We start from the raw sequence: 16,112 nt of genomic DNA on the forward strand, positions 1-16,112 counted from the left end.
TAGATGGTATTCCTGTCGAATTGTATATTACTTTTTGGTCGGATTTAGGCTCCCTCTTGTTAGATATGATAAATTTTTCAGTTACTCAAGGTTCATTTCACCCGTCTATTAATATAGCTGTGATTTCTCTCTTGTTAAAAAAAGATAAGGATCCGACTTCCTGTTCTAGTTACCGACCTCTCTCTTTGATAGGGACTGATGTTAAGTTATATGCCAAGGTACTATCTCGTCGTTTAGAGAAATATATGAACAGACTAGTTCACCATGATCAAACAGGGTTCATTAAATCTCGCTCAGCATCAGATAATTTACGCAGGTTATATCATATTATTAATTCAACTAATAGTTCGTCCTCCCCTTGTGCAGTATTATCTCTAGATGCAATGAAAGCTTTTGACCAGCTAGAATGGAACTATTTATGGGCGGTTCTACAGCATCTGGGTCTAGGATCAAGTTTCATAAACATGATTAAAGTTCTGTACGCCAATCCAGCAGCCTCTGTTCTCACAGGTTCTGTCTGCTCTAACCCATTCTTTATACATCGAGGTACTCGTCAGGGTTGCCCGCTTTCTCCTCTTTTATTCGCCTTATCTTTGGAACCCTTAGCACAAGCGGTCCGACTATCTGAAACTATTTCTCCCATAAGTATAAGGAATACTCATCATCATATTTCTTTATTCGCAGATGATATCTTATTGTTTCTGGAGAAGCCGTCACATTCTATTCCCCATGTATTGAATTTATTTGACCATTTTGGATCTCTCTCTGGGTTTAAAATTAATTGGAGTAAGTCATGTCTACTTCCCCTCAATTCTAAATTTGATCCCATTTCCCTTTCTGTATCTATTCCAGTAGTTCCAAACTTTAAGTACCTGGGGATAGATATTTTTCCTTCCCTGCAAGAAATTATTTCAAAAAACTATAGTAGTATTCTAGGCAAAATATCCTCAGATTTAGAAAATTGGTCTCGTCTTCTTACTTCTTTTCAGGCTCGTATATCGGTGATTAAAATGAATGTTCTCCCACGTATTAATTTCTTCTCTTCTATGATTCCTCTTGCTCCACCAGTTGGTTACTGGAACAAACTTGATGCATGTGTTTCACGGTATATATGGGATGGGAAACGTCCTCGTATTAAACTGACTACTTTACAACGAAGTAGATTACATGGAGGTCTTTCTTTCCCTAATTTTAGATTGTATGCCCAAGCCTTTTCCCTCCGCCCTTTATCAGTTTGGTTTGACCCTGATGCTTCTGAATCTTGGAGAGCAATTGAGGAATCTATTGTCTATCCATATAAATTGAAGGATCTTGTTTTTTCTGGGGTTCCGCTTAGGCAGTGTAAATCTAGGTTTGGTCCCATTGTAACCCATCTCCTTTCTACATGGAGGGATGTTGAAAGACGTTTACAATTAGTTGAAATTTGGCATAAGCATACTCCAATTTTTCACAATAATAATCTTTTGTCAGGCAACACTCCATTCCATTGTCCGCAATGGACTCATCACAAAGTAAATACTCTGGGAGATATTTATGATGATAGTGGTTTACAATCCTTTCAGAATCTCAAAACTCAATATAATCTGCCAGGCACTTCCTTTTTTATGTATTTGCGCATTAGGTCAGCCCTGCGGGCATATGGGGTGCCCTGGAACTCTCAATTGCCTATTCACCCTTTGCGCAAACTAATCCTTCCCTCTGAGGAATCTCCTTCCTCTGCTTCAGTCATCTATCTTTTTCTTCTTGAGCATTCTTACAAACCTCTATCTATTACAACTGTTTGGGCTAAGGATCTTAATGAGGATGTGCAGGTTTTATTCTCAGATCAGATATGGGGAATGTTTAAACTGTCTTCTAAAAACCCAAACCACCAAATTATTCATTGGAAATTGCTGCATAGGGTTTACTTGACCCCACTGAAACGTTATCATATGAATCTGTCGTCTTCTCCTAAGTGTGTTCTCTGTCCGCAAGGACTTTTAGGCACATTTTTGCATTTTTTTTGGGAGTGCCCCTCTCTCTCTCCTTTTTGGATTCAGCTCTCACAGGACCTTTCTTATTTGTTGGGTACTGAGATATGTTTGTCTCCACGTCATTTTTTCATGAATGATTTTTGGGACCTCACCTTGTCTGTCCAACAAAGATGTTTACTGTTAGCTGCTCTCACTGCAGCAAAAAAGTTGCTAGTCAATCGTTGGAATCCTCCTCACACAATGGACAGAAGAACCTGGGCGGTTTATTTGTTAGATATTATCTCAATGGAACTCTCAACTTCTCGTATACATGGATCTAATGTGAAAACTGTTAATTTATGGCATTCATCTTTTAATGTCGTATCATCTTTTCTAAAATCTTTGTAAGAATTATTTTATTATATTTTATGTATTAATATTATTTAATTTATTTATATTATTGTTTATTTTACTTTATGTATTTATTTATTATTTTTCTTCTCTACTCTTTAGTCTACCAGGGGGTGGGATGGGTTGGGATGGGTTCTACATTTGCTCAGTTGCTTTTTGTTTTCTGCTGTTGTAAACAAAAGAAAATTCAATAAACAGTTGTTAACAAAAAAAAAGAAATCTTGCATTTAGACATGTTGGGTATGGATTAAACTTTCTTTCTTTGTTCTATATTGTGGAAAGTCACAATGCTTCATAACACACTGATAATATAAATACATGAAATAGAGTAAACTGTACAGTCCAGCCTGAGGCAAAACATAAGGGAAAAGGACTGGTCATGTTTTATCAAAGTCACGTACACTATATTCACAGTTTAAATGCAATATGCTGCTGGGTTTGACATGTGAAATATTCAGACTGTTTAAGAGTAATGAAGTCATCAAGGTTTTGGCATGCTGAGGTGCTCCAGTATCATCTCCAAGCAGAAGCCTGTTAAAGCAGTAAAGTAACAGTCTGCTGTAAAACTAATTTCTTGAAATGGAAGTCGTAAACAACAGATTTGATATCAAGGCAAACTGACCTCACACAGCAGCAGCCCCAAGACCTCCCCGAATCGGGCCGGCCCAATAAACCCAATGATATGTCCAGTAGTTAGCCACCAACGCAGGTCCAAAAGCTCTTGCAGGATTCAAACAGGTGCCAGAAACATCTCCTCTTTTAAAGAAAACATTTTTTTTTTCAGACAGATAAAAATGTTAACAAAACAGATATTACATAAACATATACGTATTAAGCTACAAATGCATGTTATTAAGACTCACTCTGCCAGAACATTGACAAATCAGTGCAGCCCACCATGAAGGGCACAAGGGGGCTTTTGCTCTTTCCATTGACAGCTCCCAGCAGCATTAGTTAGACACGTCATGGCCATCTCAGCAAACACAGCCTTCCCCAGCTGCTCCTCAGATGGAAGAATAGTAAAGGCCGGTCTAGTAGCATTCACATAATTCTCGTGTTATGTCATAACCTTCAAAATACATTTGTCTGTTGAGCTGTATTTGGGATTGTGGGGAATACACATATTATTTTCTGTTTATGTAATAAGTGCAGTCTCGTTCACAACTTTGATATTGCAGCTCCCAGCAAACCTCCGATAAGCTGAATGATAAGGCAGGGAACAGCCATCGTCAGCTGAATTCCACCACATAACCAGATAGTGATGGTGAACGGAGGGTTAAAATGTGATCTGCTGCAGAGAGAGAGAGAGAGAGAGAGAAACATTCAGGTGAGATGGAGAAATGGATTCAGAAAATCACTTTTAGAATCAGAAATTGATTAACAAACCCAAAATGTACAATATAAGAATAGTTTTGAATAACAAACATATTGAAGTGTTTGCATTCTTTGTAAATTACACAGTAAATAAATGTAAAAAATCTGAAAATATAAATACAAAATAATTAAAACTTTTTTTTTTTTTAAGTTATACAATACATACAGTACATACATACATATATATATATAATATCTTACCTGATTTCTGCCGTACACGCCACCAGCACAGTGACTGTCAGTCCATGCACAAGCGCTGGCTGTAATCGTCCCACTGTCTCCACATTTTCAATGACAGACACACAGCTGATAAAGACAAAAAAAGTGGTGCCCACCAGCTCAGCAACACATGGCTGGATTATTCTGTCATACTTGCCCAGATGTTTGGGTTTGTTCTTCTTCAGCAAGGTTTTGTCCAGCTCTTCAAGCTCTAGCTTCTCTGGCTCCGCTGACATCCAGAGCACTGAGTAACTTTGTGACCGTGGCAGAAGGAAGCACTTCTGTTCCATCATAAATCACTCTTTTATCCCTGAAAGGTCTGATATATTATCGTAGGATTATATATGAACAATGCAGCAACAACATACAATCAAGTTTTGGGAGTCAATGAAAAGATTTGGTGAGAACAAGATGGTATCCAAGTATAATTACAGACATTTTCAGATTGGAGTTAAATTAGTGCATAGCTGTTCCCTTATCAGACGTGAGGTGCTTCACATTTGCACAGTATTGCTTTCACTATTATCTCTATGTTATTGATTTGCTTGTGTGATAGTGTGTCATAACTCACAGAGCATGATCACCCATGTGCATTATAAAACAATGCATTGACACTCAAAAGTGAACTTTGAGATGCAGTGTGATATATTAATATGGAGGTATTATAAATATGATTAATATACTCAGGGGGTCATAGGTTAAAAAAAAGAAGAAGAAAAAAGGAATATATATATATATATTACAATTGATATTGATATTCTTATTAATATAACTTTTTTTTATTTAGAAATCGAATCATGATCTTTCTTATATATACATATAATATATATATATATATATATATATATATATATATAGAGAGAGAGAGAGAGAGAGAGAGAGAGAGAGCACTTTTTTTACCAAATAATAACATATTGTGTTATATATAATAAAATAAAATATATAACTATAGGCTCATTTAATGATATGCAATGTGAAGAAATCGGCAATTTCTAACAAAAGACAGTTTATTAACAGAAAACATCAGAATACATTATGGCAGGCTATAAAAACAACAAATACATTTGGCAAAGAGACAATAAAGCATCAGAATACAGGAAAGTTTAGAATACTGCAGTAATATAAATGTTTGACAATATCATACAATGTTTTACAAGTTATCTTGACTTTGAAAAGCTGGCAACATGAGATCCTCAGAGGACCCCTCTCCATCACTTGAAAATAACACGAATCTTCTTGTCTCCCACCACCAACCTAGAACGAAAAATGCAATTGTTCAGATACTTATAGATACTCACATACTTCTACTTACATATTACATATCAGGACTGAATGTTTCAAACACTGTATTACACATAAAACACAAATGAACTCTGAATTCTTATTTCAGTCTGATCTGATTCAAACTCAGTTATCTTTATACACTCAATGACTTCACACTCTTTCTAAATGAAGAAAACCACTCATTGTGCAATGATTACCTCACAAGACTGACAGTGACCAGGGCACCAGTCATAGGTCCAACCCAATATATCCAGTGGTACTCCCAGTGACCGGACACTATTGCTGGCCCGAAGGCCCGTGCTGGATTCATACATGCTCCTGATATTCCACCCCTGTTGAACACGGAAGACAAAATCAGTGAAATCACTGAAGACTGAGAAGTTACAAGACTGGCTTCAATTGTGACCCAAATACAGCACATTAGCACATTAGGAATCATTGTTTCCTATTTCCATTATTGTTCTAAGGCTGTTTAATGTCTTTGTTTCCTGTAACATATCCTGTGATTTTCAATTCATTAGGTTGCCATGTTCATTAAAGACACCTCTGTCTCCACATATAAAACAAGTGAGAAGATGATCTACAGAAAAATCGAAGTGATCTAGAAAAATGGATCTTTATCATAATATAATTGACAGTTTTCTGTTTTTATATTTCTATTGCTTTATACGTTTTAAAGTGTGTATAATTATTGTAGAATTATAACAATTAGATATAATATAATTAAAAGTGATATAAATCATACAGATGTGTTTAGAAACAAAGAAAATATGTGTTTAGCGTTGTATTTGTTCTATTTTTTCCACTCTATTAAGCTGCTTGGAATTTAAATGTTTCCTATATAATAAACATCCATGTTTACATTAATAAATAAAACATCCATGTTTACAGTTGTTACAGTAGTGAACTTGCATTTCACACATATCTACACAGTTACTATAGTATCGACAGTACCTCTTGTACTGTATAGTTATAATATATATCAAAGTTGGAGACTCAAAAAGACATGGATGTTAAACAGTGCTTCGATTCATTCGTATATTTACTAATTTTTTTATATTTAACACAAATGCTTTCTATGGCTGCGAAACAGAAGACTAAATCTTATTTAAAATATCCTGTAGCACATATTCTGTACGATAGGCTAGTTCATTTATTTTTGCATGAAAAACTAGCTCCCTACCCAGCCAAAATATTTGCAGTCACTGTGAGTCCAATGCAGAAAGGAGCCAGCTGACTTCGGGTCCTTCCGTTCACGGCACCCATGCTGACAGCCATAGTCAAGAAGAGCGTCATAACCATCTCTGCCACAGTCGCAGAGCCAGTGCCATGAGCGGACTCAATGGCATTAAACGCTGCTCCTGTTGCATTCGCAAATGCTACATCTGTAGTGACAGCCTAAAGAAAAGAAAAAGATAAAAGATAAATAATAAAACTATTGAATCAAGGGAAAGTTTTATCATCGGGAGTAAATGATTGGACTTTCAGTAATGTGTGCATCAAGGCTTCACCATATGTCAAGTCAAATATTAACAGAGAAGCTTAGACACATACTTTGGCGAGGCTGGCAGCGATCACTCCACCTAACATTTGTGAGATCACGTATGGCACCAGGAGGATCAGTTCCATTCCTCCGATGAGGTAAACACACACAGATACAGCTGGATTGAAGTGACCGCCACTGGGGAAAAATAAAAGGATCAAATAGGGAAATCAAATGTAAGCAATCAAACATAAATTCTACAGTTTTGGTTCAGAATGAATGAGTACATTTTATTTGTCCAATAAAACAGGTAACAAACTTCAATACATTTTAAAATAACAATACAATAACATATAAAATAGAAGAAAATCCTACCATAAAATATTAAACTCTTTTACATAAAAAAGTATATAAACAATTTTTTTAATGAAACATAAAAATATAAAATTATAATTTAATAACTTTTATTATTTATAAAACTGTGAAGTAAAAATATATAATTTTGCAGATTAATCAGATATTTGAAGTAAACACAAAATAAATGTCTTTCAGTTTACAGTTTTGGTTACATTATTCGTTTTTCAATATTATATTCTTATAAATATATTATAAATGCACTAAACCTAATATAAATATGCTTAACATTGTTTAATATTTAAATATATTATTTCTCATTTTTTGATTCTCTATTTCAAAGTCGAGTCATCTGCTAAATCAAGCACACAGAACTTAAGGCAGTTACCTGATTTCTCCAAAAATGGCAATTGCTATAGCCAGAGCTAGTCCATGTGCCAGGGCAGGCTGGATGCTCCCGCTGATGCCCACGTTGCCCATGACCGACACACAGCCCACAAACATGAAGAGAGTGGAGCCCAGGACCTCGGCCAGGCACGGCTGAATGTAGTGCTCGAAGAAAGACAACTTCTTAGGCTGATTCTGATGGGCATCCCCTCCATCGCCAGTGGCTACAGTGAAGAGCTCTGACTTGGACTCCGCTGAGGTCATCTTGTCTTTGTGAAACTTCAGGTGATCTGTGCTCACACACTGCGGCTTGGTACTGATAAAGGTGGACAGAGGATGGGGTGGAGTGGTGGTAAGGCGGGACAACAGTCTCCCCCGTCATCACTCATGGTGGCTTGGGAAAAACACTTTACAATTCCAGCAGTGGAGAGCATTGTTTAGGGGGTGATGGCTTCAGGATATAGCTTATCATCCACCAGTCTGCTATTACACAACTGAGGACAATAAAAATGTGCATAACCAACTCACATGTCACTCAAGGTCTGCTCGCCTGTCTTATGCAACTGGATTGATCAGAGTTAATGCAGTTCCCCAAACTTGACATATTTAATGGCATATTATAGATTGCTCTGCAGTTCCGAGTGGCCTGCAGCAGATCATTTGCATCTCTCACTCTCATGCATTAAATTGGGGTTCCTGTGGCAGTAAATAACAGCACAAGGTCGGTTTGGGTTCATGTTTCTCTTCAGGGAGTCACTGACAAAAATGAATGCAGAGAAAGACGGCAGGATGCCTGGCGTTGATGGCTAAAGAGGAAACGTTTCCTTTTTTTGTGTCTTTTAATCGCCTTTTGTTTTCTAAAACTACTTCCTTGTGATTATTCGTGACGTTGAAAAAAACACTTACTTTACGGTTCAAAAGTTTAGGATAGTAAGATTTTGTTTTTGAAAGAAGTCTCTCTCTAAAGCTCACCAAAGCTGCATTCATCCGATCAAAAATACAGCAGTGACCGTACAAGTGTGAAATATTACCGGTTATAAACGTTTTTGCTTTGTATTTCAATATTCGATTTTAAAGTGTAATTTATTCCTGTGAATGGCTTAGCTGAATTACTACAGTCTTCAATGTTACACGGTTCCGAAATAATTAGAATATGCAGATTTTTTAAAGAAACATTTCCTGTTATTATTATCAATGTTGAACACAATTGTCCTGCTTAATATTATCAACGAGGCTTCTTCGAGGAAAGTTCAATATAACAGCATGTATTTTAAACAGAAATCTTTTATAACATTATGAATGTCTTTACTGCCAATATTATGTGTCCTTGTTTAATAAAAGTATTAATTGCCTTTATAAAAGGTACTATGAAAAAAAGTCCAGAATGAATGCTACTATATAGTCAAAAGGACACAAACGTATGCCTTTTGCTGTTGTTTAATTCTATACCTATAATTATCAACCAACATAACTACATTAAAATCAGAAAAAATGAATTGAGGGCTGCTTATGACAAATTTATGTTATTTGAAAAGGGCATCTCTCTCCCCAGGATTTTAATTCTGTATTATTTTTACAATGTAGATTGTGTAAAATGGTTTTGAATCAATAAAATCAAGCACGTAACCATCATTTTATACTCTTAATTGTCTTTATTCATCATCACCGTTCATGAATATTCAGTGCTTTTACAAAAACCCGTTACTTTTCATTCAGCTAACAAAAACTGTTTAACAACAGCTTTGCTTTACATTTGTAAAACATGCCTGAATTAATATGACACTTTAGTGAGACCCGTCGGTCACATGGGAGACAGAAGAAGAGACAAGTAAAACAGAAGAAAAGACGCTGATGCCAGTAGTCTCCATTTTTATTGTGCTCAAAAATGGAAATAAAGATATAAATGACTTCCCCTTCCTGTCCTCTGAAAAGCGCCAAGAACAAGAAGAGCGTCCTGTCCACTCTTAGTGATGCCGTCTCAAATGAAACATTTACAACCAAGACGCTATTGAAGTTTAAAACCCAATTTGCGAGAGGCCTGAAAAGAGAAGTCGGCTGTTAGTTACAGGTGACGTCAAACCATCCATGAAACTCTAGAATGCAGTTTAAGTGGTGCAAATGGAAGCCTCACCTAGACTGAGCTTATCTTTTACAGCCCAGCAGATGCAGTAGTGCTGGAGAAGCTGGTGGAGAAGTTCCTTTTCATCTAAAAATTCTAGACGCTCAATTCTGTGATTGTAAAACAGAGAGCGTCACTGTAGAGATTCTGATCTCATGCTTTCCTGGCACAGGTTGTACAGTTATAAATACATACGCTTGATTATAACTGGATGAGAGTGTTGGCTTGTGTACCTAGCAACATCTTCCCGAGGAAGCATGCCGTAGACCGTCATCATGTCCAGTGCCTTTACACTTTCCCAGCCTGCTGACAGAAAGCGCCCCTTCTGTGGAAACACATAGAAAAAGTTGATGCATATTTAACTTGAAACACATTACTGCAATCAAAACTAATATTTAAAAAAATCTTTCATTTTAGCTAATTGCCAAGGAAACATTTATTCAAAATATTAAACTGAAACTTTATAAAAAAAAAAAAATGATAAAATCTATAGAAGAAAATTAAGAAAATTAAAATGACAAAATGCAACCGAATGCTGAAAATTTGAATTAAAATGGAAACAGAAAACATTCAAATCAGATTTAATAACACACTATGATCGTAAACGCCGCATTTGCAATCTCAAATGAATTCCAAATATGAATAAATCTATATTAGTATATTAATGAAACTTAAAACGACACACTATCATTCACATTTCATACACACAACGCATTACAAATTTCAAGCCATGTTGACCAGATATATTCTGAGGAGTCTACAAATGGCAAAAACATCAAAATAAAAAAATTGAAAACAGAAAATCTTCATTTAGCTCTAAACTGATTCTAAATATTCATACATTTGCATTAGCATATTAAAGAAACTAAAATGACATGCTAATCATAAACACTTTTTCAATCTGAATACAAATGTCAAGCCATGTTGACCAGATATATTCTGATGACAAACTTTTAAATGAAAACAGAAAATAATAAAGTGGTTCAAAATATTAATAAATCTATATTAGTATTAATGTAACTAAAATAGCATACTATTAATCATAAACACAACCACATTTTCAATCTGTATGCAAACAGACCCGACCAAGCCATGCTAAGGCCATCATGGTGACCCAAAATGATTAATGTTAAAGTATGATATGATTCACAATACATTAATGAAAACTGAAATATCATACTATAATCACAAACACTAGCACATTTTCAATCTATGTTGACCAGATATTCTAGGATGTCTACACATGCTGGTGTTAACCTTGAGAGACATGCACTGACACTGCTTGTGAGACTGAAGTCTTGGCGTTGGTCGCATAAACAATGCCTTGTGCTTAACTGCTCCGTTTCCTGAGTCTTGATCACCCATTGTATTTTGAGCAGGAAAACAACTTTGAATTCCAAGTAAAACCCAGTGTAATGTTTTGATTGCACATAGAAAGACACTGACTTACTGTAAGTAGCAGAACAATCAACAATCATACAGTATGACAGCTGCACAATATCAATGAAGTGCATTATAAATGAAGTTGCGAGTCCTAAGTGTAAAATGTCGTACTTGAGAGTCCAGAGACTGACACACATCCACCCCAGCCAGGTTACACTGTCGTCTCTGCAGATTCTCAATCATGATCTGCCCGAAGCGATCGTTCATGTTCACCTGAAAAGATCTGGACCGTTAAGAAGGGGAAGACGGGAATTTTTAAACGACTGTAGTAATGAAGCTGTTTAACGTCATGGACTCACCTGCTCGTAGTTAATGAACATGGCTGTGGGGAAGGTGTGTGCAACCCAGTTCAGCAGTTTGGAGGACTTCTCAGGGGTCATGTACACCAGTACACACTCGGACAGAAACAGAGTGGGCAACCTGGGTGGAGAGAAGCAGGAGTACACTGATAAAGGAATGGTGGGGAAGTGTTTCTTTACAACACCCATCCTATGATTAAGCTTCCTCTAGATAAATGTAACTATGACTTACGGATAATTTTTTAAAATTAGGTACTATGAACTAAAAATGAACAGCATTACTTTTTATAGCATTTAGGTTAATACCAATTTATGTATAAATTAACATTATTTAATGCATAATAAAGAAACAGGTGTTAATGAATAATAGTATATTTTTAATTAACACTACCTACACCACCAATTGTTTGGGGTCAGTACATTTATAATGTTACAAAAGATTTCTATTTGAAATCCAGTTTGTGGTTTTTGAACTTCCTCTTCAAAATATCATCAAAATATAGTCAAAAAATTTCCTTTGAAAATATTAAGCAGCAAAGTGGTTTTTAACGTTTATAAAAATGTTTCCTGGGCAAATTAAGCTTTGTCATCATAGGACTGAATTACATATTAAAATGTATTCAATTATTAAATTTTTTTTTATTTTAAATTGTATAATATTTCATAATATTATGGATTTCACTGTATTTTGTTATCAACTAAATGCAACCCCGGTAAGCATAAGAGACTTATTTCAAATCATTAGAAAACTCTTAATTTGTGTTGATAATTTTAAATACAAAAAAAAGATAAGTGTTAGTTTATTATACCTAATGCATTAACTAAATTCAATCTAGTTACAAAATCATGTTTCCTGTATTAAAAAAAAAAAAAAAAAAAAAAAAAAAAAAGAGGGGTCCTTTCTGCAACTGTTTTTTTTCTTTTTTTTAATAAGAACATCACAATTTGTTCCGCTCATCCATTTCAGCAAAACAAGAATCATTATGGTAATACCTAAAAGAACATAGCAGGAAATCATGTTTTTGGAAGAGTGCTTTGCGTGCTATGACAATAGATTTTCCAGATTTACTCAGCATCTGCGACACTAATGGGATTTGCAGACAAGCTGGCAAACGTCAAGACGCCACGTTAGGGTGGACTGAACGGGAAGTTGCACACACACACAAAAAAAAAGGCGAAACAAAACCAAAAAAAAACTCAAGGTGAGAGGCCTTGGGAATGATGCTATTGATGTCATACACCTTCTAGAACGGTAGCTTCCTTCGGGTCTCATCAGTCCACATCAAAGAAAGCGTGCACTTATTGACGCATCTGAGGAAACTCTAAATGCTCCCGAGTGTACTATTGTCGTCAGGGGCATCAGCAGAGATGCACGAAAACAAAACAACAGATGCCTGCAACTCCTACTGGGATGCCAAACAGGATGGATCAACCCTATCTAGGATGCACAGAATCGTGAAGTTACTGTTCTAGTACATCAAGTTTAATCTCAAAAACCTATTGTTCTGATACACAACCATGCGTTTTAAAACTAACATGTAACTGGGGCAACAAATTAAACATGAACCTTTCAGAAGACAAACCCGCACATCATCACAATAAAGATAAGAGAGGTTGTAAGTGCACTTACTATATAATCTACTCCGATAACCACATAGATAAAACGTCACAAAAATGCAGTGCAATAGAGAAACTGTAATAATGTTGAATTTATATTGAACTCAGCCAAGGCAGTGGTGTTACAGTACTTACTCTGGGTTTATCTGGAACTTTTTTAGTTTCTCCTCTAAAGCAGGAAGGTCTCTTAGATCAGCACCGATGATACAATATCTGTCCGAGTCCAGGCTGTGACCATCTGTCAAAAAGACACACAGATGAAAGAGTGAAAGGTTCACGCCACAACAACGAAAAATGCTCTGTTACATCAGAATTTGATTTCAATACCCAGGAGGAGTGAATCAGTGGAGTGGGTCTCAATCAAAGGTTTTGATAGTGGAGGTTTTGTCCTGTGATAGAGAGATAGAGAGATAGAGAGATAGATCTTATCTCTAGATTTTATCTCATGATCACTACCAGTGATCAGATTTCTATCTTCAAAAGCATTCATGTTTTATCATCGCACAACTTGTAGGAAATACACAATAAAAAAAAAAGAAAAAAAAAAAAGTTTGACCTCTGAATTCCATAAGATCCCTTCTGTACTATTGTATAGCAATCTCGAAAATATACACATGATAAATATATTACTCAAATAACGTGGACACTTTTCTGGTTAACTTGAGGGGAACTGACTTTACAAACACAGAGTAAACTGCAAAAAAAAGAAAGAAAAAGAAACGTGAGAAAGGTCTAGTATCATTTGTTTGCAGATGACACTTTGGTATTCTGTTATCTGATGCACTGATAATCGAGGGTGTTTACAGATAATGTTGTATTGCATAAGTCCCTCTGAACTCTGTGTGTATTTCTGTTCTGTCACTTGCATACACACTCTCAAACCGGAGCACTTAAACGCACACAAAAATCGTCCTTTTATTTGCATTTCACATCTGCTCTTGCTTGTTTCCTAGTTCAGCTTTCTAATAAACCTGGCAAGGTAGACTATGAATATAGTTGGCTCTCTGACAAATTGCTTCTGTTACTCTATTGTAAGTCACTTTGAATAAAAAGCTCAATGCAATGCAAATGCAGTCTTGTGTATGTTGCACAGCCACACCTACAGCGATTTACACTGACTGTTATGTAGCAATTAAAAAAATTAACGCCCATGACAAAACATCCATCACACGAGTATAATTCATGTGCATAACAAGTATTGAAATATATCAATTAAGGAGGGGTATTTTAAAATGATAAAGTGCATCAAAGGACTTATAAAACTGAATACACTACAAAATAGATGACAGATATACAATGAGTGACAATACTTTGGAGGGTGGGCATACGGAGACAGAGGGTCCTAGAAACACTGTCTCCCCCTACAGGAATATTACTAAAAGAACATGCCAATATCCAAAATCATTCAACAATTTACTGACAATAATAACAATAATCATATTATAACAGTAAAAACGCCTTACTTGATGTGGTGTATTTTTCTGGCAACAATCATTGGGAAGTCGACTTCGAAGAACTTTTTCGGCATTATGTTTTCATCCTAAAAATTTAGATAATACATGCACTTACTAAACAGAAGATATTTTGATTATCAAAAATATTTGATGGGAGTCTGTATAAGAATACATCTAATTCCTTATTAAAATATATATATAACTAATATATTTATTAATTTATTTTGGGGGAAAAAAAATAATGTCTTCTTTTGGAATCGTGAAATAGCTAAATGTGAAAAAAAAAGAAAAACCTTTAATCTCCAAAAAGTAGTATCCAGTCCTGCCCCAAGATTGACCACCTGGCAATCACATCGCGTCTTCTTGAGAAAAGCATCGATGAGAAGATTCATCCCTCTGACACGACCATAATAACCTGCAGCACGATTAATAACACGCCAGCGCATTTGATTAAACGCAGCTGCAAACATTAACCAGCAGGGGGAGATGTTTAAACACTCCCACACTCTTACCTCTGTTGATCTCAGGTGCTTTACGTTCACCTATTTGTCTCACAAAATACTGGACGTAGAGGTCAGTCCAGTAACCTTTACTGGTAGCAAATCTATAAAACAAAATAAAAACGTATGTAAAATACTAAATGATTATTGTAAGTTGATAACAAATAGTATTACAGCGTTGCTCTTTAACATTAAAATATTTTATAATCAGAAAATAATTTAAGTATTATTTACAGCTATTCTTTGTTAGAAACACTGTGAAATATTCGACTGAAATATTCCCACAGGTTACTCAATAACACTGCAGTAGAATGTCCAGAGAGAAGCACAGTAACGTATTCAGAAACACAGAAAATCATGTTTAATAATTTTATTTTTGTATACCTTTTGCATGTCGATGCATCGTCGCAAGTTGCTCTGACTGCTTCATCAGCAGTGTCAGAATCTGTAAATGGCTGTTTGGAGGCCATGGACACCTACAGATTTGAAGAGATGCTGATAAACACTGCATTACATATAACACACTCTGTATTTGTATGAACACTTATGCTAAACGTTAGCAAAACTGAGTTTCGAAAACGCCGCAGTATAAGATTCAATACTTCATTGCCAACATTTTCTTAAAATATTTTTTAAAAGCACATTTATTTGAATCAATCATACTGATTTTCACAGCCGCAAAACTGAACCAAACGCTCCGATTGACATGTTTACATCCACTTCCGCTGACGAAACTTTCCCATAATACATTTCGTGGCAGCGAGGAGACCTTATACTGCGCATGACAGTGCTTTTATTCACATTTATGTGTAACATTCACATTGGTTGATGTCTTGATGTTTACGCTTATGATTCTGCAAATCGTAATCATTTCAAATACCCCGTCGTTTTATATTATTGTTCACAACAATGTTTAACCCCTGCATCACTCGTTTAAAAATCACTCGGGAAAATGTCCCGTTAGCTACAGATGATTTATAGATATTAGAGATTAATGTTTTAAGGACTACAAAAACATATATTACTTAAATCTGTCATTCAGACGCATGCCACATAAAACCAGATAAGGTATTAATAGCGGTATTATAGATTTAGACTGGATTGGTGTGAGTAGCTGCAGCTGTCAGTGAGTGAAAGTGATAAATAGACAGAGACAAAACTTTATTTTATTTCATTTTATTAGCACTATTTTCAGCTTTTTCAACATTTCCAAATA

At 35.6% G+C, this 16,112-nt stretch overlaps 2 protein-coding genes and 1 pseudogene across 4 annotated transcripts; all 3 read right to left on the bottom strand.

Moving 5' to 3' along the window:
- Positions 1-2,986: 2,986 nt before the first annotated feature.
- LOC127969306 (aquaporin-8-like) lies at positions 2,987-4,583 on the bottom strand (annotated as a pseudogene).
- A 362-nt stretch (positions 4,584-4,945) lies between these two features.
- LOC127968843 (aquaporin-8) lies at positions 4,946-7,771 on the bottom strand. The gene is made up of 5 exons (XM_052570200.1): positions 7,466-7,771; positions 6,795-6,921; positions 6,424-6,638; positions 5,438-5,572; positions 4,946-5,210 (listed from the first exon to the last, which is right to left on the bottom strand). Exons 1-5 carry the CDS (start codon positions 7,726-7,728, stop codon positions 5,168-5,170), a joined length of 783 nt encoding a protein of 260 aa, XP_052426160.1. The 5' UTR covers positions 7,729-7,771; the 3' UTR covers positions 4,946-5,167.
- Positions 7,772-9,096: 1,325 nt separating this feature from the next.
- LOC127969549 (leucine carboxyl methyltransferase 1) lies at positions 9,097-15,666 on the bottom strand. Of its 3 annotated transcripts, none has more exons than XR_008156323.1 (12): positions 15,560-15,666; positions 15,281-15,372; positions 14,909-15,000; positions 14,690-14,811; positions 14,406-14,482; positions 13,270-13,331; positions 13,078-13,180; positions 11,326-11,446; positions 11,138-11,239; positions 9,779-9,908; positions 9,596-9,693; positions 9,097-9,502 (listed from the first exon to the last, which is right to left on the bottom strand). XR_008156323.1 is itself a non-coding variant. In XM_052571600.1 (12 exons), exons 2-12 carry the CDS (start codon positions 15,364-15,366, stop codon positions 9,480-9,482), a joined length of 978 nt encoding a protein of 325 aa, XP_052427560.1. In that variant the 5' UTR covers positions 15,367-15,372; positions 15,560-15,666; the 3' UTR covers positions 9,097-9,479. The 3 variants fall into 3 exon arrangements, 2 of the variants coding, with proteins under 2 accessions (XP_052427560.1, XP_052427561.1); XM_052571600.1 differs by having other exon boundaries at positions 9,817-9,908; XM_052571601.1 differs by having other exon boundaries at positions 9,817-9,908; positions 15,445-15,626.
- Positions 15,667-16,112: the final 446 nt, after the last annotated feature.

This window comes from Carassius gibelio, chromosome B12, assembly GCF_023724105.1.
Source record: "Carassius gibelio isolate Cgi1373 ecotype wild population from Czech Republic chromosome B12, carGib1.2-hapl.c, whole genome shotgun sequence".
Lineage (NCBI taxonomy): Eukaryota > Metazoa > Chordata > Actinopteri > Cypriniformes > Cyprinidae > Carassius > Carassius gibelio.

Excerpts from the sequence above, each read along its gene's own strand:
- LOC127968843 (XM_052570200.1), bottom strand. The coding sequence starts at position 7,728 with ATGACCTCAGCGGAGTCCAAGTCAGAGCTCTTCACTGTAGCCACTGGC. Across the intron at positions 6,922-7,465 it reads GCCATTTTTGGAGAAATCAG|TGGCGGTCACTTCAATCCAG; the intron begins GTAACTGCCTTA and ends ATTTTTCCCCAG. Across the intron at positions 5,211-5,437 it reads GTCACTGTCAGTCTTGTGAG|GTTGGTGGTGGGAGACAAGA; the intron begins GTAATCATTGCA and ends TTTTCGTTCTAG.
- LOC127969549 (XM_052571600.1), bottom strand. The coding sequence starts at position 15,366 with ATGGCCTCCAAACAGCCATTTACAGATTCTGACACTGCTGATGAAGCA. Across the intron at positions 15,001-15,280 it reads GATGCATCGACATGCAAAAG|ATTTGCTACCAGTAAAGGTT; the intron begins GTATACAAAAAT and ends TTTGTTTTATAG. Across the intron at positions 13,181-13,269 it reads CACTGATTCACTCCTCCTGG|ATGGTCACAGCCTGGACTCG; the intron begins GTATTGAAATCA and ends TCTTTTTGACAG.